The sequence below is a fragment of the Callithrix jacchus genome, chromosome 3 (genome assembly GCF_049354715.1).
Source record: "Callithrix jacchus isolate 240 chromosome 3, calJac240_pri, whole genome shotgun sequence".
NCBI classification, from domain to species: Eukaryota; Metazoa; Chordata; class Mammalia; order Primates; family Cebidae; genus Callithrix; species Callithrix jacchus.
Window position 1 is genome coordinate 109300302 of NC_133504.1, and position 23529 is coordinate 109323830.

Sequence of the window (23529 nt, forward strand, 5' to 3'; positions counted from 1 at the left end):
CTCTCCACGCAGGTACTCACTCTCTGTCCCCTTACTCTCTCTTTTTTTTTTTTTATAAGATGGAGTCTCTCTGTTGCCCAGGCTGGAGTGCAGTGGTGCAATCTTGGCTCACTGCAACCTCTGCCTCCCGGGTTCAAGTGATTCTCCGGCAGCAGCCTCCCAAGTAGCTGAGATTACAGGCACTGCCACCATGCCCAGCTATTTTGTGTGTGTGTGTGTGTGTGTGTGTGTATTTTTAGTAGAGATAGGGTTTCACCATGTTGGCCAGGCTGGTCTTGAACTCCTGACCTTGTGATTCACCCGCCTTGGCCTCCCAAAGTTTTGGGATTACAGGTGTGAGCCACCAGGCCCGACAAATAAATGTTAGGTGTCCAATAAATGGACAGCTGGTAACTGATAAATATTAGCTGTCCATACACCCTGGCACAGTTGCAATGATACATAGGACATCACCTGAGGAATATATAAATGTTACAGTCCCTTGAAGGGGATCAGGATATGCCACACCAAAATATGCTACTTTGGCATAAGAATTGTTTCGAGTTGAAGGGAACTGAGAGTTAACAGATGAAGGGAGAGGTTTCTGCCCTTCTCTTATCTGCCTAAAAGCAGGGCATAAGTTTCCCTTTGTGGAGGTATCTCCACTCTACTGTACCAGGGAGAGAAGAGTAACTTTATGACTGAAGACGATGAAGCAGCACTGAGATGAGTCTGCATAAACAAATTTACTAAAATATCGCTTATCTTCCATTGGTTTCCCTATGTATTTCCTAGTCATTTTCCTACAAGGTATTATCCCTTGAAGCCCAAACTCCCTTTTCTTTGTTAAAAACAGTATGTAAGTCCCCAAGTCTAACCACTACTTTGAGTTTTACTTCTTTTCTGTAAACTGTTGTGCACAAAAATATTAATAAAAATTGGGGGCCGGGCATAGTGGCTCATGCCTGAAATCCTAGCACTTTGGGAGGCTGAGGTGGCTTGAGGTCAGGAGTTTGAGACCAGCCTGGACAACATAGGGGAACCCCGACTCTACTAAAAATACAAAAATTAGTAGAGTGTGGTAGTGCATGCCTATAGTCCCAGCTACTTGGGAGGCTGAGGTAGGAGAATCACTCAAACCCGGGAGGTGGAGGTTGCAGTGAGCCAAGATGGTGCCACTGCACTCCAGCCTGGGTGACAGAGTGAGACTCTGTCTCAAAAAAGAAAAAATAAATAAAAATTGGGTGCCTTTTCTCTGTTAATCTGTCTTCTGTTCATTTAATTTTCAGGTTCCCAAATACTACATGTAAAAGGGTAGAGAAAAATTTTTTCCTCCTTCAGACTCTCCATTGAGAAATTTGGATTGAGGATGGACAATGGAGGGTGGAGGTTGGTAGAGTGTAGATGTACAATTATTATGTGTCAATAAAGATAAGTAAGTACAAATTAAAAAACAAAAAATATAGAGTCATGATTTTGACACCTTGACTTCTTTTTCATTGATCTACGTGAAACAGACCTTAGTCGGTCTGGGTTTGCCAGTGTGGACAAGCCATTTAGCATAAAGAGCAAAGGGCTGGAAATAAAGCCACTACTAATTTGAGAGAGTTGGCCAGTTAGGTCAAATAACCAGAGACAGCTCCTTATGGCATTATAAATTAGGGACTGTCTAGAGTACAATATATCTTATAAAACCTGGAGAGTGAAAAACTTCTTTTTTTTTTTTTTTTTTTTTGAGATGGAGTTTCACTCTTGTTACCCAGGCTGGAGTGCAATGGTGCAATCTCGGCTCATCACAACCTCCGCCTCCTGGGTTCAGGCAATTCTCCTGCCTCAGCCTCCTGAGTAGCTGGGATTACAGGCACGCGCCACCATGCCCAGCTAATTTTTTGTATTTTTAGTAGAGACGGGGGTTTCACCATGTTGACCAGGATGGTCTCGATCTCTTGACCTTGTGATCCACCCGCCTCGGCCTCCCAAAGTGCTGGGATTACAGGCGTGAGCCACTGCGCCCAGCCCTGAGAGTGAAAAACTTCTAAATGAGCCCCAGTGCATTAAAAATCAATAGCTATAATTCCTACTCAAAAAATTACTTCTTAATCACACTCAGATCCAAAAAGTGTTTCTTACCTTTTGATAATGCCAGGGAGTGGTAATGTCCACAGGAAACTTGTATTATTTTTATACCAGTCAGAGTCGTTATTTTCCTGTAATAAAAACAATACAAAATTCATGAATCATTATTTGGAGTAAGTTGTCCAGTGGACTACAGATATTTAAAAGTATCTCAGGTAATACATATGGTCCAGAAAAACAATTTAATTTTCTTGTATTTCTGTAGTGCCTTTATTCCAAAGCCCTCAAACTGTTTTTACATGACATCAACATATACAAAGGTATAGGACAGAATCCAAAACAGTACATAATGCAAAAGCAATTGTTACTGGACTCCAATACAGTACCTAATGTACTAATTTTATTCTACATTTATTAGCCTAAAAGAAAAATAAATTTTTTCTACATATATAGTAAAGAGCTTTAGAATTTATAGAATACCAACATCTTCATCATCATCTAATTTAAGAAAGAAATTATTAGGTTAAATCATACAAAATTGCCACCATTTTTGTGGATTAAAACCAGATAACTATTGGTAATTTTGTTTTTTTTTTTTATTCCCCCCCAGATGGAGTCTCGGTTTGTTGCCCAAGCTGAAGTGCAGTGGCTTGATTTTGGCTCATTGCAACCTTCACCTCCCAGGTTCAAGTGATTCTTCTGCTTCAGCCTCCCAAGTAGCTGGGATTACAGGCATGCAGCACAACGTCTGGATTTTTTTTTTTTTTTTTTGATTTAGTATACAACATGGTTTCACTATGTTGGTCAGGCTGATCTTGGTCTCAAACTCCTTATCTCAGGTGATCTGCTCACCTTGGCCTCCCAAAGTGCTGGGATTACAGGCGCGGGCCGCTGCACCTGGCCACTATTGGCAATTTGATAAAGTGAAACTAATGGAACTCAAAGAGGTCAAATAGGTATGATGCTGTAAAACTAGACTCAAATTATGATCTTTTCATTCCAAATTCAATGCTCATTCCTCCAAATCACATTGATCTCTTCTAGAATTTAATGACCGGAAGATGTAACAAGAAGTCACTTCCTAAAATTAAAAAGCATATGTTTGAAAATTCCTGGCCAGGCGTGGTGGCTCAAGCCTGTAATCCCAGCATTTTCGGAAGCCGAAGCCGGTGGATCACGAGGTCAAGATATCGAGACCATCCTGGTCAACATGGTGAAAAATACAAAAAAATTAGCTGGGCATGGTGGTGCGTGCCTATAATCCCAGCTACTCAGGAGGCTGAGGCAGGAGAATTGTCTGAACCCAGGAGGTGGAGGCTGCGGTGAGCTGAGATCACGCCATTGCACTCCAGCCTGGGTAACAAGAGTGAAACTCCATCTCAAAAAAAAAAGAAAAAAAGAAAAAGAAAAAAAATTTCTTAAGAGTGTAATCCATAAACACAAAATTCAGAGCCGACTACTTGTCATATCTGTCCTGGGAAGTTGTTTCTGAGGAAATGTGATATTTCCCTCTATTTTACTAAGATATTAGGGTCTAGTGATTTATGACAAGCCAAAAGGTTATGGTGGGAAAAAAGCTTTTTCTCTTCCACCTTTGGTCCAATATTTGGGCCTGCGAATTAACTGACTATAGATTAACAAGAGAAAAGACGAAGGTTATTTATAAGTGTGCTTACTATTGCAGAATATTCCAAAGTAAGGTTTTATATATGTCAACTTAATAAAAGGCGGGGTTTTGGGACTTCAGTGGGAAAGTATAGAAGGTTCTATTGGGCTTTTTGATGGTAATGGTAATGTAATGGGTGGTGTCTCTTCATGACAACTGAATACCCAGGAAATTCTCACTCAAGGAAGTTACTGGCAACTGTATTTTCAGGAGGCTCTGTTTTAGTGTGATAAAGGAAGTTCAGGTAAGATTTAGGTCTGCATCTTTTGCAGCTCAAATGTTTCTACTTTACACCCACTTTAGTATAAAGACTAAACACTCTGGAGGTCTAAATGGGCCCTTACAGTTATATTCCAAGAGGTAAGATTAAGATCAAAGGGTCCAACTCGTTTGACTCAGCTCTAATTGAATAATAATTGGTGTTGTAGTTTTTTCCCCCGCCTTTTTTTTTTTTTTTTAGAGACAGAGTCTAGCTCTGTTGCCCAGGTTGAAGTGCAGTGGTGCAATCTTGGCTCACTGCAACCTCTGCCTCCTAGGTTCAAGCAATTCTCCTGCCTCAGCCTCCCTAGTAGATGGGATTACAGGCATGTGCCACCATGCCTGGCTAATTTTTTGTATTTTTAGTAGAGACAGGGTTTCACCATGTTGGCCTGGCTGGTCTTGAACTCCTGACCTCATGATCCACCAGCCTCAGCCTCCCAAAGTGCTGGGATTATAGGCATGAGCCATGGCACCCAGCCATTTTTTTTTTTTTTTTTTGAGGCTGAGTCTCCACCTGTTGCCCAGGCTGGAGTGTAGTGGTCCTGTCTTAGCTCACTGCAACCTCCACTTCTCAGGCTCAAGCTATTGTCCCATATCAGGCTTCTGAGTAGTTGGGATTACAGGTGCCTGCCACCATGCCAGGGTAATTTTCTTGTATTTTTTGTAGACATGGGGTTTCGCCATGTTGGCTAGGCTGGTCTCAAACTCCTGACCTCAAGTGATCTATCCACCTTAGCCTTCCAAAGTGTTGGGATTACAGATGTAAGCCACTGCAGCTGGCCTGTCATAGTCATCTTTGTATCCTGGCATCTTGCACAGTGCCTGGCACACGGTACTAAATATATTGAAGGAGAGGACTGAAATACTTACTTAGGTGTGAAATTTATTTCCTTGAATTCTCCAATCCCCAGCTGCCCTTCAGAACCAGCTCCCCATGCGAAGACCCTTCCTTTGTGGCACACAGCCAGGGAGTGCTCCTTCCCGCAGCTTACAAGATTAAACTTTAGGGTTTTCAGTGCCTGAACTGGTTCTTTGGGAAACAAAACACAACACCCCCAACCACCACCACCAGATCATTAGTTTAACAAGTTTAAGACAGCACTTTTCTTCAAAAAGAAGGATCATCCAGATCTCTTGTCTCCTCCAATGGTATTTTAAACTGAGACCTAAAGTTAATGCTAAATGTCTGAAGGAAGTAGATTCAATGTGTGTTACCCTGTCTTTTTTTTTTTTTTTTTTTTTTTTGGAGGCCATTATCCTTAGCAAACTAATGCAGGAACAATTACCCTGTCTTTTTTTTTTAATTTTTTATTGCATTTTAGGTTTTGGGGTACATGTGCAGAACATGCAAGACAGTTGCATAGGTACACACATGGCAGTGTGTTTTGCTTCCTTTCTCCCCTTCACCCACATTTGGCATTTCTCCCCAGGCTATCCCTCCCCAGCTCCCCCTCCCCCGCTGGCCCTCCCCTTTTCCCCCCAATAGACCCCAGTGTTTAGTACTCCCCTCCCTGTGTCCATGTGTTACCCTGTCTTTACGGGATACAGCTCTGTTAAAATAATCAACTGGGAGATTATTAAGTTGAGATGGCTCCAGAACCTTGAGTTCCTAAACAAACCAAAACACAACTCAGAGTGATTGGTCATAGCCCAGGAAAATGAAACTTAAGGTTAACCAATCGGAAACCACCAACTAACTTTAGAGACTAAACCACCAACTAACTAGAGACTTCACAAACCAGAAACTGCTGACTACTTCTAACAAGGGACTTTCCACTTTAACCAATCAAACATTTCCCTTGTCTTGCTTCCTGGAACACCATATCAAAGGTTTCCCCTTGCATCTCCTTGCACCTCCCTCAGTGGAGCCCAACTGCTTGAGGTCTGGTGCTGCTCAATTCATGAACTGCTGAACGTTCAAATTAACTCTTAAAAATCATTTAATGTACCCAAGTCTATCTTTTAATGGTTGTTACTTAAAGGAGTAGGCATCATGGAGGGGGTAACCTCTAGGGACTATGATGCATAACCAAACATTTCTCTATGATGGTGTTAGCAAACCCTAGCAAAATGAAAGGACCCAGAAAAAAGGTGGGATCTCCTCATTCTGCTACTCTGTCTTCCCACCCTAAACACTGAAAGCAGTGAATCCGTTGCTCAGAAGGAAACTGAAAGGGAGACTACCTCATGAGTGTGACAGGCAGGTGCTGGATCCTCTTACAATGAAAAGTGAAAAAAATATGCCCCTATGGAGGCCCTAAATATGCCCACAAATGAAAACCGCATCACATTTCCCTACAAGCCAATCTAAACTGTTTTCCCAAGGGGCCTGTCTCTGAATTATTAGAGTTGAGAACATCATACCAGTAAAGTTTTTGTAACATTTAAGATTTTTTTTCCTTTTATCTTTGTGATAATTTTTTTCAACTATTTACTGTCAATCTATGCAAGGCTAAAATTTCCCAAAGATTCATGCACGCAGAAAGACAGAAATTGGTACCATTTTTCTGGTGAACAATTTGGCATTAAGTATCATGTTGCCCTTCATTTCCAGATGAAGGTGATCAGACCTGAAAACATGCTACTATACCATAAGAATTTGAGCTGAAGGCAACTGAGAATCAACAGATGCAGGAAGAGTTCTCTGCTCTCTTTTTATCACCTAAAAGTAGGGCATAAATACCCTTTTGTGAGAAGCTCGTATCTCCTGCACCAAGAAGAGAAGGGTCACCTAAGATGAAGACTTGGCACTGGGATGAGTCTGCATAAACAACTCTAATAAAATAACCCTTATCTTCCCTTATATTTTCTAGTCACTTTCCCCGAGTTCATCATCCTTTAAAGTCCAAACCCCCTTTCCTTTGTTAAATATGATATACAAGACCCTAAGTCAAAGCACTTGAGTTTCACTACTATTTTGTAAATTCCCATGCATGTAAATCCCCCTATATGTAAAAGATTAATAAAATTGTATGCTTTTTCTCCTGTCGATCTGTCTTTTGTCAGTTACGTTTGCAGGCCCCAGGTGCTGAATCTAAGAGGGTAGAAGAAAAATTTTCCTTCTCCACACACCTTTTGAAACTATTCTCAGCAAGTCATCAGATATGTGGTCAAATTATTTCCTTACAAGAACATCAATCAGAATTATTTATAAAAGCCCCTAGTGGGAAACAATCTACTTTCCACAAAAAGAGAATAATTATGGTACTCTTAGAGTTTGGAATGTTATGCGACAATTTAAAATGTATTTTCAAAACGTGCAATAAAAGGGTAGTATGTTCATATGATTATGTTTGATGAAAACACAATGTATAGAGTTGCAATAAATACTGCATATACAAATCTATAATGGTATGATTTTTATAAAACATTAAATACATAAACTGAAAAAAGTAGACAAGGAGAAAATGCATCAAAATGTTAAGAGTTATCTTTGGATGCTGGAGCTACAGGTGATTTCTTTCTCATATTTCTACAAAAATCTATAACGATTATTGTATTATCATATTTTTTTAAGAAAAAAAATGCCCCAGGGTATTTCTAAGGGAGTTACAGGTGTCTAACCCGCAAACCACGTTTGTGCGGTCAGGCTGCCTTCTCCAGGTAGAACAGCGCAGGCGAGGATTTGTCTGCAAGGCAAGCCGAAGGACCACATTCTGTCCAGAGCAGGGCGGACCGGGTTAGTTTTGACTCTCAGTTTCGCTTTGAACTTGAATTGGAAACCGAAACGAACCCCAGGGGCGGCGGGAAAACGAAACTGAGGAAGTTGCGCTTCGGAAGCACAGGGCACAATTCTCCCGGTTCCTTTGGCTCCTCTGGTCCCGAGAGATCCGAGGCTCCCAGCACCCCTGCCTGCCTGGCCCTTGGCGCCCAACATCTGAGCCGCGCCCCGCACCTGGGCACCCGCGCCCCGCGCTCCGCACCCGGTTCCCTGCGCCTGGTACCCGAGTCCCCGCGTCCATGCACTGGGGTCGCCACACCCCGCGCCTGGGGTCTGCGCTCACCTGGCAGGTCCCCGCGCGGCGCGCCCCTGCGGCCCAGCTGGCCCCGGCTGTTCTCTCCGCACGAGTGGACCGAGGAGTTGGTCAGCAGCAGCAGAGCGTGGCGCTCCCCGCTGGCCGCTTGCAGTAGCTCAGCTCCGGGGCTGCCCTCCGTCCTCCGGCGCTGCAGCCCCCTGGAGCCGGCGCCCCAAGAGAAGTACATCCCGCTTCCGCGCCCTGTCGCCTGCTTCGGATTCCCGTCCTTCTCTCTGCGACAGGCTCTCGAACGCTGGTGACTGGGTAGGCAACGATTTCCTGGACTTCGGGAGGCTCACCCTGCCTTCAACCCGCCCCAGGAGGGCAGCCCTAACCCCACGTCAACTCTCGCCGCCTAAGCTTCCAGTTTTGAAGAGCAGAGAGGGAATGCATCTGGGTTTACTTTACATCCTAAGCCAATCATGAGTCATGAATGCCACTTTGGGCAAGTTACCTAATGATTCTGTGCTTCAGCTATCACATCTACGAAATATGGATAGCAATTCAGCAAATCTAATATGTTGGGATAATTTAACAGATACATAAAGTGTTAGAATAATACATAGCACGGTGAATAAAGCATCTGAGTGCCCACCTCCTTCCAGATCTTTTTTGGCACTGAAAATAAAAGTTTTTTTTTGTTGGTTGGTTTGAGACGGATTCTCGCTCTGTCGCCCAGGCTGGAGTGCAGTGGCGCGATCTTAGCTCACTGCAACCTCCGCCTTCCGGGTTCAAGCAATTCTTCTGCTTCAGCCTCCCAAGTAGGTGAGATTATAGGCGTGAGCCACGACGCCCGGCTAATTTTTGTATTTTTAGTAGAGACGGGGTTTCACCATCTTGCGAGGCTGGTCTCAAATTCCACCCCCTCAGCTTCCCAAAGTGCAGGGATTACAGGCATGAGCCTCCGCGCCCGGCCCGAAAATACAATTAGTGAAAGACAAGATCTTGGTGGTGCGTGTTCGTTCTCTTACGGGAAAGAGAACATAAACAGATTAACACATAGTGTAATATCCAGGGACAATGAAAAATACAATAGGAACTAGAAGGTAGAGGCAGAAGGCACTGGTATTTCAGATGATATTAGGGAAGAGTTTCCTGATAAAATGATATTTATGCAGAGAGATGAGAGGAAATGGGAAATGAGGGAATGAGTCGTGATCATAAGTAAGGGCAGAGGATAAAAAGAAGCCGTTGGAAGGTTTTGAATAGAGAAGAGCCATGGTGTGACTTTCGTTTTTAAAGATTTATCTGGCCGCTGTGTAAAAAATAATAAAACAAAAACGGAAGCAGAAAGCCAGTTAGCAGAGACTACTTAAGAGTCCAATTTTTGGACTTAATTTGTAATTTTAAATACAAAAATTAGCTGGGCATGGTGGCGCTTGCCTGTAATCCCAGCTACTCAGGAGGCTGAGGCAGGAGAATTGCCTGAACCCAGGAGGCCGAGGTTGCGGTGAGCCGAGATTGCGCCATTGCACTCCAGCCTGCGTAACAAGAGCGAAACTCCGTCTCAAAAAAAAGAATAAGGATAAACTCTGTCAATTGCTTGCGGAGCAAGTTGAGGGTTGAGCACTGATACTTATTTATTTATTTATTTTTAGATGGGGGTTCCACTCTTGTTGCCCAGTGACATCCTGGAGGAAAAGAGAGGAGAAGTTATTAGATTCAAGATGTGTTTTGAAAGTAAGAATTCACAGATTTGACGATGGATTAGAAATTGGGGGGAAAGAAGAAGAGAGATTAGGAATAACTCCAGTTGGCCTTAGGGGTTACTCCAGGATAAACTCTACTGGGGTGGGAACCCCGGAGGAGGTGCAGATTTAGAGCTGTGTGGGTCTGGAGTACAGACTGGTAATGATAACTGTGAGATGCTTGTTAATCAAGAAGGCAATAGGATAAACTGTTTTGGAGTTGTAGAGAGAAGCTGGGGTGGAGTCAGAAAATTGGGAGCCATCAGGAGATGATGCTCAAAGCCAAATGGCTGAATGAGAACATCCAGGGGGTGAATATGGCAACAGTGTAGCAGAGGCTAGATGACTGATCATAGGAGGAAAACCAGGAGCAGGAGTTACAGACAGAGCAATAAAGAGTAAGACAGGATCCCTGGTCAACAAGGTGAAACCCCGTCTCTACTAAAAATACAAAAATTAGCTGGGCATGGTGGCGCCTGCCTGTAATCCCAGCTACTCAGGAGGCTGAGGCAGGAGAATTGCCTGAACCCAGGAGGCGGAGGTTGCGGTGAGCCGAGATTGCGCCATTGCACTCCAGCCTGCGTAACAAGAGCGAAACTCCGTCTCAAAAAAAAGAATAAGACAGGATAAACTCTGTCAATTGCTTGCGGAGCAAGTTGAGGGTTGAGCACTGATACTTATTTATTTATTTATTTTTAGATGGGGGTTCCACTCTTGTTGCCCAGGTTGGAGTGCAGTGAGGTGATCTCAACTCACTGCAACCTCCACTTCCCAAGTTTAAGCGATTCTCCTGCCTCAACCTCCCGAGTAGCTGGGACTACAGGCATGCGCCACCACGCACACCTAACTTCTGTATTTTTTGAAGAGACGGGGTTTCACCATGTTGCCCAGCTGGTCTCGAACTCCTGACCTCAGGTGATCTGACTACCTCAGCCTCCCAAAGTGCTGGGATTACAGGCATGAGCCACCATGCCCAGCTGAGCACTGGTTTTTAGATTTGGAAATTTTGACAACGTTAGCCATCATCTGTTGGGTCTGTCCTGCAGACCCGGGCAGACAGATGAAATAAGTATTCAGACACAAGTATGCAGTGTAAGAGTGGCTAGGTGATTTCCTGGCTCTAATGACCAGAGCGCAGCCCTGAGAACATGGAGCTGCTTGCTTTCATTCAGTGCAGGAACAATGCCAAAACCTGGAGTAAACACGACCTGTAGGTAATTAAAATTTATTGTTCCCCTTTCAGGAACGTCATGCTGGAGCTCAAAGGTCAGTTCCTGTAAACAAGTAAACAAACCTATTTAAGATAAATTCCCCTACACTCTCTTGAACCTTGTACCTTGCCCTCTGCCCCAGAATTATAGAACAGCTGCCTTCAGAAGCCGACCTTTCAGAAGGTTTGTCTTTTCCCTATAGTTTTTCCTGCCACTCTTACCTATCCCCCACAATCATCAGCATTATTGATTAAAAAAAAAAAACTATTATAGAACCTATTTATATAATTTCAGTTCACCACTCTTTATGACCATATTTCAAGTTCTTTAAAGAGAAGAACAAATGTTATTTATTTTTCTACTCCAGGAGTACCTGGAACTTGGTAGATGCTAATAAGAGTATATTGGACAAATGGATTGATGAGTAGTGAGTCAGTGAATAGTATTCATATTTCTGGTTCTGTTTTACTATACCAAATATAACCTTTTTCTGAATAGTAATTTCTTTAATGTTTATTTTCTCAAGCACAAACTGTAAGAGTTTGGCATTATCACCATAAGACACTGAACCCTCATATTATGTTATTTCTTTTCTTTTCTTTCTTTTTTTTTTTTGAGACGGAGTTTCGCTCTTGTTACCCAGGCTGGAGTGCAATGGCGCAATCTCGGCTCACCACAACCTCCGCCTCCTGGGTTCAGGCAATTCTCCTGCCTCAGCCTCCTGAGTAGCTGGGATTACAGGCACGCGCCACCATGCCCAGCTAATTTTTTGTATCTTTAGTAGAGACGGGGTTTCACCATTTTGACCAGGATGGTCTCGATCTCTTGACCTCGTGATCCACCCGCCTCGGCCTCCCAAAGTGCTGGGATTACAGGCGTGAGCCACCGCGCCCCGCCTACATTATTTCTTAAAAAAAATTTTTTTTTCCAAGACAGAGTCTTGCTTTGCCACCCAGGCTGGAATGCAGTGGCACAATCTCACTGCAGCCTCTACCTCCCAAGTTCACGAGCTTCTCCTGCCTCAGCCTCCCGATTAGCTGAGATTACAGGTATGCACCACCACACCCAGCTAATTTTTGTATTTTTGGTAGATGGGGTTTCACCATGTTGGCCAGACTGGTCTCAAACTCCTGACCTCAAGTAATCCACCCACTTCAGCTTCCCAAAGTGCTGGGATTACAGGTGTGAGCCACCACGCCTGGCAAAAAAAAAATTTTTTTTATTGATACATAATAGATGTACATGTCTTGGGGGTACCTGTGATAATCTGACACATTATCAAATTGGGGTATCTGTCACCCTAAGTAATTTATCTTGAGTCAGCCACAGTGGCTAATACCTGTAATCCTAGCACTTTAGGAGGCTGAGGTGGGAGGATTGCTTGAGCTCAGGAGCTGGAGACCAGCCTGGGCAACATAGTGGAACCCCATCTTTACAAAAAATAAAAAAAAAATAGCTGGGCATAGTGGCACATGCCTATAGCTGAGATGGCATCATTGCACTCCAACCTGGGTGACAGAGTGAGACTCTGTCTCTTAAAAAAAGAAAATTATTTTGGTTGCAGGTGACAGAAAATAAGGCCCAAGCTCACATTAAATTTCCCGTTAAATAAGTAAATGGGAAATTTACTTACAGGTTATATTATTATTTTTCAAAAAACTTTGTTCCCCCTGTCCACCCTGTGTCATCAATCTTGAGCATGTGATTTGTTCTGGCCAATCATATGCAAGTGGGAAGCAACTTCAGGCAGATAGTTTAGAGCCAGCACTTCTTCTCCTACTCTCCTTTCCCTCTGTTACAACAGGTGATTTTCTAGAGAGAGACTGCTCTATTTTACCAAATCCCAGATTAAAAACAACAATCAAGCAGAGCTGCAGGTAGGCCATGGAGCATAAGCAAGAAATAATTTTTGTTGTTGTAAGCATATGAGCATTTAGGGAGTATTTATGATTACAGCATAACTGTTTATGATTAAAGTCAAGTCAAGTAACTGGAAAAGTCCACCAGGATGGCTGATTACAGGCACTGCTGTAAACAAGGACTTAACCAATGTCCTTAATGACTCAATTTCTCTGTCCATTCTGCCTCTTGCCATGAGGGCTTCATCTTCAGGCTCCATGCAGTCTATCTTGCAGTTCCAGAAGCTCCTCTGAGATGGCAAGAGGGTTACAGCAACTCTAAACTTTATATATATCCAGCTCTCAGCTTCACAGCCTGTGGACAGAAAAAATCTGCACAAAACAAAAGTCTTGAGATTTGGCCCGATTTGGGTCATATGTCTACTCCTGAGGCAATCACTGTGGAAGCCAATGAGGTGTTCAGTTAACCTTGTTGGGATGGAATCTCATCCAGGCACTTTCTGAGCGGAGTAGGCAGATCCCACATGAAAGTTTAGGCATGTTGCTGGAAGAAAGGGGAGACAGATGCTGAGGAGTTAAGCAACAATGACTTTCTTTATCAATCATGGTTATTATTATTCTCATTTTTGTGGGTAAGGAATTAAGGCTCAGAGAGTTTCAGTAACTTGCTTGAAGTTACATGGTGTGTATAAACGCAAGATTTTTTTTTTTTTTTTTTGAGATGGAATCTCACTCTGTCACCCAGGCTGGAGTGTAATGGTGTGATCTCGGCTCACTGCAACGTCTGCCTCCCAGGTTCAAGTGATTCTCCTGCCTCAGCCTCCTGAGTAGCTGGGATTACAGGTATGTGCCATGACACCCGGCTAATTTTTTTTACGTTTTAGTAAAGCTCCACCCGCCTCAGCCTCCCAAAGTGCTGGGATTACAAGTGTGAGCCACTATGCTGGCCTAAATGGCAGGATTATAACACTGATCCATTTGACTAGAAAGCTTGTTTAATCCTTACTAAAAGAATCTTATAGTAGAACACTCTTTATTCCCACCAAGTGATCCACCCACCTCAGCCTCCCAAAGTGTTGGGATTACAAGTGTGAACCACTGTGCTGGCCTAAATGGCAGGATTATAACACGGCTCCATTTGACTAGAAAGTGTATTTAATTTTTACTAGAAGAGTCTTACAATAGAGCACTCTTAGTTCCCTGAGCTCTCCCTTCATGCCCCCAATGGCACTTCCTTAAAACCATTCTAGCTAAAAATCTCCAATTCATCTTACATTTTCTTGCTATTGCAAAACTCTCGGGCCAGGTGTGGTGGCTCATGCCAGTAATCCCAGCAATTTGGGAAGTCGAGGGGGAGGATAGCTGGAACCCAGCAGTTCAAGACCAGTTTGGGCAACAAGGCAAGACCCTGTCTACACAAAAAGTTGAAAAGTTAGCCTGGCAAACATAGGTGTGGTGGTGCACACCTATGGTCTCAGCTACATGGGAAGCTGAAGCAGGAGGATCACTGGAGCCCAGGAGGTCAAGGCTGCAGTGAGCTGCGTTAATTCCATTGCATCTGTTGCGGAAAATTTTACCTGACAAGAAACCCAAGTGGCACTCAGGGAAACAGAGGAACACACTTGATTACGCCGGTGGGCCCAGAAGGGTTCACACCCAAAAGTCTGGACCGTGGCTAAGAAAAGGTACTCGCCCTTTGAAATCCTATTCTGGTTTTTATAGGTGAAGGGACAGGAGAAGTTACTCAGAACTTTAGACAACGCAGCAGGTTTTAGCTGACGTGGCAGTTTTCCTTAAGGTTTATAGCTAGTAAGCAATAAGCTGAGGTGGCTGAGGTACAGAAGCAGAAAGAGGCAGTTATTAGCAGAAAAACAGGGGCAGTTTTAAAATAGTGAAGTTGCTGACTATGTGCTAACAAAATCCTGGGCAAAATTTCCACTTCATCCCCAACTTTGATGCTCTCTTATGGATGTTAGGGAGCATCACCTTTACACCCTGGTGCCTGTATTTAGCGACTTGTACCCACGGAGGGCCAGCAACTGAGCATTTGTTTTTCTAATTACCATGGCTTCGATGAAGCACCAAAGTATGTTAATTAGGCAAGGGCTGAAGGCAAGGGCCAAGCATATTATTAATAGCAAAACAGAAAGTGACATTTTACACCAGACATGGGCAAGGAATGTCCCTCAAGGGACAACAATGATGACAGCACAACAGTAGAACAACAAATGCCGTCAGAATAGTTTTAAGATTTCAGTTCACATTTGCTGATTCAGTGGAGGCTCCTCAAGCTTCGGCTGTGGGTTGACTTGTCAGCTTCCGGTTGTGTGACTAGAGCAGGGCTTGACGAGTTCTCAGGATTCAGCTCGCCAGAGCATGATTTTCGTGGGGTGCGGAGGGTCTGATGTGCCGGCCACCAGTCCAGCAATGTGTTCTGGTGGGCCCTCTTGGCTCTGGAATAGTATACCCACAAAACAACTCCTGCAACTTTGAGAGCAGTTGGGGTGACAAGGATTACAGTATGGAGCCCTGTCCAGACAGGCTGGAGGGCTTTCTTCTTCCAATCCTTTACCCAGACCTGGTTCCCAGGTTGGAAGGGATATACTGGATTGGCTAGGGAGATAGGTGCCCTCTCTATTACAAACTGACTGACCTGGGACAGCACCTTTCCTAATGCCTGCAGCTGGGATATCATGCTTGTTTCCCCCAACTGTCTGAGGTGTCCCATCACCTTGTTAACCAGAGGCGGTGGGGGTGGGGGGCTCCCGAATAGGATTTCAAAGGGTGAGTAACCAGGGGGTCCCGGTGTAAACCGTGACTGCAACAGGGCTAGGGGAAGCATATCTACCCAGGAAGCCTGGGTTTCCTGACAGAGCTTTGCTAGTGTAACCTTTAGGGTTTGATTCATGCGCTCCACTTTCCCTGAACTTTGTGTCCTGTAGGCTGTGTGAAGTTTCCACTTAATCTTGAGCACACTGGTGAGGGCTTGGATGATCTTTGCCACAAATGCTGGCCCACTGTCACTGTGCATGGTGAGTGGAATCCCACACAAGGGAACAATTTCACGAAGCAGGACTCTCACAACTTCTCTGGCCCTTTCTGTCATGGTTGGGAGTGCCTGAGCCCAGCCCGAGTATGTACATACAAGGACCAGTAGGTATTTGTACCCTTTACTGGGCTTGACTTTGGTGAAATCCACCTCTACATCCTCAAAGGGGTAGCTGCCCATCTGTTGCACCCCTGGGGCAGGTTTCAGCCACTGTGGGGGGTTGTTTTAGCATAGGTAAGGCACTGATTACTGCAGCACAGAGTGTGGGTAGAGTAGTAATATAGTAATACCTGTTGAGTAGGGTCTCCAGAGCAGATTTACCTAGGTGGGTTGAGACCATGGCACTGAGTAACGACAGTATGAGCCAAGTTCCTAGGCACCACTGGTCTGTTGTCAGGGAGTAGCCACCATCCCCCGGCACTTTGCTTTGCCCTGTCCTGCTGTGCCCATGGGTTTTCTTCCATGGAGTACTCTGGCTTTCCCACATCCTCTCAAAGCCAAGGGGTGACTGTGAACAAGTGGGCGGGGCCTGCACAGACCCTTTCTTCAGTGTGGCTGCCTTAGCCTCTTGGCCAGCCAGCCGTTTTCCTGTAGAGATAAGATCAGTTTCTCTTTGGTGGCCCTTGCAATGCATGACAGCTACCTCTTTGGGTTTCCAAACTGCCTCTAGCAGTCTGAGAATTTCTTCCTTATTTTTGACTTCTTTTTCTCCTGCTGTCAGCAGTCCTCTTTCTTTGTATATCGCCCCATGTATATGTTGCAAAGGCATTTGCAAAGGCGTTTGCAAAGACAGTTGCAAAGGCGTACCTGGAGTCAGTGTAAATATTGACTGCTTTGCCTTCTGTGCGGCACAGGGCCTGAATGAGGGTGTATAATTCTGCCCATTGTGCCTACCAGACTCTGGGCAAGGGGGCTGCCTCAACCACTTCAGTGGTAGTGGCAACTGCATACCCTGCATACGTCTCCCCATTCTGGACATAGCTGCTTTCGTCGGTGAACAGGTTTAAGTCTGCCTTAGGGAGGGGACAGTCCTTGAGGTCTGGCTGACTAGCAAAGACCTCATCTACCACCTACTCATGGTCGTGGTCCGGGGATCCCTCTTCTATGGGTAGAAATGTGGCCGGGTTGAGGCCACACATGGTTTCAATGGTGACCCATGGGTTTTCACAGAGCAGCCCTTGGTAGTGGGTTAAATGGGCATTTGAGAGCCACCAGTGCCCCTGACTTCTCTCTTTTTCTCTTTCAAGGCCCAACAGTCTGGATGAGGACCCCAAGTACTGTTTTGTTTCTGTCCTGAATGAACAGATTGAATTCTCATGTGACATCTAGAAGTCCTAGTGCTCAGGCACTTTGGAGCTGTGCCTTGATTTCCCAGAAAGCCATGTCTTGGCTATCACTCCACTCAAGGGGTCTATCTTTTGCCCCGAGAAACTCCTGGAGTTTCCACTTGGTGCTGGAAGTGGGCATGGAGGAAGTCATCTTTTTTCTCTCTGGTCCCTGGGACTGGTGTTCTTTGGTGATGATGAATCCCAGGTTTCTCACCTGTTGTCTGCAGATTTGGGCCGTAGACATTCCTGAAGCGTTCGTCTCTGCCCAGACTGGAAGGCATCCAGGAATTCTGGTGGGTTTTTCTCTGACCTCTTGGCAGTGTGCAGTTTCCATTCTTCCTCATGTGGAAGTGTGACTGCTAGGACCAGACCCCTCTTTGTCTCACTTAAAGTCAGACTGGCTGGTTCCCTAGGGTTCAAAAGTGATTTGTGCCCCCAGTTTGCTTAACAAGTCTCTTCCCAGAATGGGGACAGGACATTCCAGTAGATAGAGGAATTCATGGTGTACCTGGTATCCCCCTAATTGGCATATCTGATCTTGGCAGAACGGCTGGGGCTCTACCTGGTCACCTGTTGCTCCCACAACAGTTGCCTTCCTGTTGCTAAACAGGGCAACTGGAGTGGTGACCACTGAGCACTCCACTCCAGTGTTTACCATAAAAGTCATTGGGTGGCCCTCAACCTTCATCTTGACCATGGACGCTCAGGGCCAAGTTTCTCCATAGAGCCTGGCCTGTTCTAGTCTGAGTCCATCCCAGTGGAGTCCATCCTGGCCAAGTTGATCAGGTGGGCCTGGCTAGGTTCTGGCTGGTATTCTGCCCTTCCTTGGGGGGTGCCCCACCTGGGACCATCCACTTGGGGCACTCGTTCTTCCAGTGTCCCACCTCTCTGCAGCATGCACACTGATCTAGCTACAAAGGAGGGTGCTCAGATGTCCCCGCTTTGCACTGGGGGTGTGTCAGGCAAGGCTGGTGGGCTGGGGGCTGATGGTGCCAGAAGGACATAAGGCAGTGGCAGCTCCTCCTCAGGGTCACCCTGATGAATGGGTTGCTTGGGTCCCTTAGTTGCTTGGGCCATGAAGACCTTGCACTGTCCCTTCCTACCAGCAGAGAACTGAACATAAGGGGTAGGGTCTGAGCTATTTCCAACCAGGAATCAATATATGGGAACTGGTCTGGGTGGCCAGGGTTACCAGTCACAGCCTTCCAAACAGCCTGTACCTTGGAGACTTCCAGGATGCCCTCTGGTGGCCAGCTGACACTAAGTGCCAGCCACCCAGATCTGCAGAGGGTTTTTAGTCTTCCTGGGGTCATTTTAACCCCATAATCTCCAGAGAAGCCCTTCCTAAAGTTTTTGACCATACAATCTAGGACCTTGAGCTTAGACTGACTTTTCTGCAGGATATGTATCCCCTTTGAATGGTGACGCAAGACAGACAAAGGAGGGGTATCCCGTGAGGGACCACTCAGATGCCCACCTGGCCGCGCCCCTTGTGGGAACTTAGGCACCTCTTAGCAGTCAGTGGGTTGGTATAATCACCCGACTTGGATGGAACTCAGCTTGCGCTCAGCTCCATGCCGCCATAAGCCATATGAGGTTTGCCATGGAAACGCAGGCTCAAGCCCTGTGGAGCTCCGTAGTTTGCACCATGGAGCTACGGACTAGAGGTTCAAGAGCAGGCTCCTGAGCTCCCCACACACTCATACACTCACTCAGAAGTTATCACATTTTCACCCTAACCCGACAAATCCAACTGCTGTCTCCAAATGGAGACCCTGGGAGGTGATCAGGCTCCCCTTCTGTCCATAGATGGGCCTGGCCAGAGTCAGTCCCAGGACCTTACTGTATCCGGCGTTCCCCTCAGTTCAGTCCGTCTCCCCTGTGAGTCTGGTGAGCAGCAATGCCGGAGCAGCAGCAGTTCCCCTTCCAGGGAAGGAGGTCCTGTAGGAGCTTACGGGGGAAGGGGGTCCCTGCCTGCCTCGTACCCTGGCGGGGAACAGGCGAGCTGTCCATCTTTTCCGCCCCAAACGGGTGGCTCAAGGGAACAGGGCTGTTGGGTTTCCCGGTCAGGGAACCAAATGTGGAAAATTTTACCTAAAAAAAACCCAAGCGGCACTCAGGGAGACAGAGGAACACATTTTATTAGTCCAGCGGGCCCAGAAGGATTCACACCCAAAAGTCTGGGCCCCGGCTAAGAAAAGTACACAGTTTTTATAGGTGAAGGGGCAGGGGAAGTAACTCAGAACTTTAGACAACAGCAGCAGGTTTTAAACAATGCGGCAGTTTTCTTTAAGGTTTATAGCTAGTAAGCAATAAGCTGAGGTACAGAAGCAGAAAGGGGCAGTTTTTAGCAGAAAAACAGGGGCAGTTTAAAATAGGGAAGTTGCTGACTATGTGCTAACAAAATCCTGGGCAAAATTTCCACTTCACATCTAGCCTAGATGACAGAGCAAGACCCTGTTTCAAAAAACAAAAAAGGAAAACCCTCCCCTAATGGATTAGTTGCTGATTGGCTGATATCATCAGCATCTCATTTTCTATCCTCTTCTTTCTGTCTCCACCACTCTTACCATAGTTCAGGTCTTTGGCAACAATATCTCAAATGTCTCTATCAACAACTGGCATCACAAATGGATCCTTTTTATTCTTCTGAGTGTTGCCTGTGGAAAACACAGGTCTGGGCTGGGCATGGTGGCTCACACCTGTAATCCCAGTACTTTGGAAGGCTGAGGCAGGTGGATCACCTAAGGTCAAGAGTTTGAGACCAGCCTGGCCAACATGGTGAAACCCCGTCTCTACTAAAAATACAAAAATTAGCCAGGCATGGTGGTGTGTGCCTGTAATCCCAGCTACTTGGGAGGCTGAGGCAAGAGAGTCACTTGAACCTGGGAGGTGGAGGTTGTGGTGAGCTGAGATCATGCCCCTGCACTCTAGCCTGGGCGACAGAGCAAGACCCTATCTCAAAACAAACAAACAAACAAACAAACAAACAAACAAACAAACAAACAAACACAGGTCTAATCACATCACTTATTTTTCTTAATAGTTGTAGGCCTGTTGCTTACACAAATACAAAGAAAATCCTTTGCATATGATTAAAGGCCTTCTGTGATCCACTTGTAATTAACCTTTCTATATTTATCTCCCTGACAGTTATAGTTATATATACCCCCACCCCCCACCATGCATACACAGGGACCACTGTCACAATGAGCTACTTGCCTTTTTCTACTTGCTTTTTCCTAAATCCATGCCTCTGTTCATTCTGTTTTCTCTGTGGAATTTCCTTTTCCTCATTTTTTTTTTTTATGAAAAAACATGTCTTAAATGTCTCATCTCTGTGGATCCTTTCTTTTTCTTTGTTTCTTTTCCTTTTTTTCTGAGACAGGGTCTCACTGTGTTCCCAAAGCTTGAGCACAATGGTGCAATCACAGTTCACTACAGCCTCAATCTCCTGGGCGCAAGTGATCCTCCCATCTCAAACCTCCAAAGTAGCTGGGACTACAGGTGTGTGTCACCATGCCTTTAAATTTTTTTGTAGAGACAGGGTCTCACTATGTTGCCCAGGCTGGTCTAGAACTCCTGGCCTCAAGCAATCATCCAGCCTCAGCCTCCCAAAGTGCTGAGATTACAGGTGTGAGCCACTGCACCCACCCTTGTGGAGCCTTTCTTAGATTCCACAACATCAATTATTCCTTTTTCTAGTCTCTATAACAAATAATGTCTTTTGTACACATTCTAATATGGTTTGGCTGTGTTCCTACCCAAATCTTGAATTGTAGCTCCCATAATTCTCATGTGTTATGGGAGGGACCTGGCAGGAGGTAACTGAATCATCAGAGTGGGTCTTTCCTGCATTGTTCTCATGATAAGTCTCACGAGAGATCTGATGGTTTTATAAAGGGGGGTTTCCCTGCATATGTTCTCTCTCTCTTCCCTGCTGAAATCCATGTAACACATGACTTAGCTCCTCCTTTGCCTTCCACCATGCCTTCCACCATGATTGTGAGGCTTCCCCAGCTATGTGGAACTATGAGTCCATTAAAGCTTTCCTTTGTAAATTACTTGGTCTTGGGCATGTCTTTATTAGCAGCATGAGAACAGACTAATGCACATTCCCACAATTTAATACTAGTTTCATATTGTATTGCCATATTATTCTATAGTTTAAAAAATAATCTTGGCCAGGCATGGTGGCTCACGTCTGTAATCCCAACACTTTGGGAGGCTGAAGTGGGTGGATCACTGGGGGCCAGGCAACCAAGACCAGCCTGGCCAACAAGGTGAAACCCCCTGTCCACTAAAAATACAAAAATTACCTGGGTGCGATGGTACACGCCTGTAATCCCAGCTACTCAGGAGGTTGAGGCAGGAGAATCACTTGAACTTGGGAGACAGAAGTTGCATTGATCCGAGATGGTGTCATTGCATTCCAACATGGGTGACAGAGTGAGACTCTGGCTCAAAATAATAATAATAATAACAATAAAATTTTAAAAATAAAAAATATAAAAAAACTTTACTGAATATCCACTGTAGGTATAATATGGAACAAACAAAATATAATAATTACTATTCATCAGCATTTACTTTAGACTTTACAAAATCTTTCCAGCTCTTTCCCTCATGTGTCCTCATAACCACAGAGTAGTAGGCATGATAGGGCTTACAGGGCTGAGAGTAATTTGTCCTGAGCTTACAGATAAGTAAGTAGAATAGTGTACCTTTATCAAAGAACACCCACATATAAAAACAGAAAATCAATATAAATTAACTGTCATTCTACCTCTAAAATAAAACTTGAAAATTATTTATGCCTAATATTTTATTCCAATAGCCATTTTTCTTTTTTTTAAACTAATTTTTCCCTAACAGTGATTTATGGAAGGCAAGAGAATGAGAAAAGGAAAATAAAATAAAATGTCCCAACTGCTTACCACATCTGTCTCTTTCACAATACATCAGCCAATTTGAGCAACCACCCTATAAGGTACATATTATCCACATATTATCTATCTGGGTACAGCTATGAATAACTTAAGCCTCAGAAAACTCAAGTGATTTGCTCAAGATAACTAGTAAGGAAATAGAGGATCCCAGAATCAACCCCTCTTTCCACTGAACAGCACTGACTCAGTGTGAGGTGATGAGGACACTAGAAAGGAGTTGAGAGAGGACAAGCTTATAAAAGGTTGTTATGGAGTGAGTGGGGTTGAGGAGACATAGATAGACCAGTGAGGAAGGAGAAAAAGCGATCTGGGGAAAATTGTCAAGGGTCAAGTAGAAGAACATCTGAGAAGAGGTAGGAGTGTTGAAGTCTCCATTGCTTCCTTTTGCCCTTTTCTTCCTAGACCATCGTCTATTTAACTCCATTGTTCTGAGTTTGAAGCCTACACTCTGCTTTCAGCTCTTAGGACAAATGAAAAATAGAACACACTCCCTAATATGCTTACTTTTTAATTATACTCCAGCTGCAACTCAGTCACCTCCAGGTGGCTCCCTGGCATATTATCTAGTATTTTTGTTTTCTTTTCACAAATGGACAAGACAATTAGGATGGCCTAGGACAAGTCAGTGTGGTGGTGGGGGGGGCACATTTGCTCAAGGAGGGGAAACGTTTGCTCAAACCTGCCATTCTCCTTATAGACAAGAAATGGTAGTTTTCAATTTGAACACTAGATGGAGTATTAGTCAAGTTAATTAGTTGTTACAGCGGTAAATCACCGGGCACCTGTCAGCCAGTTATAAGCGATTAGCACAGCTGCTGGACTAAAAGACATGGGCGTCAGGCTTTCTGGGAAAGGACTCTCTAACAAACTCTGGCTTTTCGGAGTTGGGAGCGTCAGTCTGCATGGCTGGCACCAGCTTTCCTTTCTTTCCACTTTTTATTTCTCTGGGCCAAGCCAAGAGTCAGCTAGGGGCAATGAGCGATGGTCCTGACCTCCTGGTTTGATCCAGTCGAGGTTATGGCCTTGCTTAGATCTCCTAAGAGACAGCCACCTATGTGAGTGCCACCCAGCCTTTCAGACTCCAACCTCCTGGGTCCAGATATCCATGAGGAAAACTTCTTCCAGGCTCTTTCCTCTAAGATATTTCCTACACATGAGGCCATTACCCTTCTTGCTAGGAACTTGAGGTTCTTGGGATGGTAGTCCAGGAACCCTTGCCTGTGGTGCCCTCAGGCCTATTGCCCTCAGGCCTATACCTGTGAGGACCTCCTACAGTACAAATACCCAGGACCAGTTTCCTTAGTCCACTGTGCTAGGCTATGTCCTAGCAGAGCCAAGATCTATCAGTGGGTACTGGAGGTTATAGGACATTTTGTTTTCTGTCACCCACAATTTCCCAATCCAACTGAATGGTGCCAGGATCTGATGATGTATAATTTGTCCAGCA

The 23529-nt window shown here is 44.9% G+C and overlaps 1 protein-coding gene and 2 long non-coding RNA genes across 6 annotated transcripts in view; 2 read left to right on the forward strand and 1 right to left on the reverse strand.

The window, feature by feature from the left end:
- Positions 1-8278, reverse strand: part of HERC6 (HECT and RLD domain containing E3 ubiquitin protein ligase family member 6) — a 77491-nt gene extending 69213 nt beyond the window's left edge. For all 4 annotated transcript variants that reach the window (XM_078366866.1, XM_078366864.1, XM_078366865.1 and 1 more), the window contains exons 1-3: positions 7987-8278; positions 4853-5012; positions 2110-2186 (exon numbers count right to left, since the gene is read on the reverse strand). In XM_078366866.1, the coding sequence (XP_078222992.1) occupies positions 2110-2186; positions 4853-5012; positions 7987-8185 (436 nt within the window). In that variant the 5' untranslated portion in view covers positions 8186-8278. The remainder of the gene's footprint in view (positions 1-2109; positions 2187-4852; positions 5013-7986) is intronic.
- LOC144581797 (uncharacterized) lies at positions 7736-10959 on the forward strand. The gene is made up of 3 exons (XR_013533027.1): positions 7736-8262; positions 9597-9678; positions 10930-10959. It is a non-coding gene; the product is annotated as an uncharacterized LOC144581797 (long non-coding RNA).
- Positions 10960-13477: 2518 nt separating this feature from the next.
- On the forward strand, positions 13478-19824 carry LOC144581796 (uncharacterized). Its single transcript, XR_013533026.1, has 3 exons — positions 13478-13599; positions 15699-15788; positions 17053-19824. It is a non-coding gene; the product is annotated as an uncharacterized LOC144581796 (long non-coding RNA).
- Positions 19825-23529: the final 3705 nt, after the last annotated feature.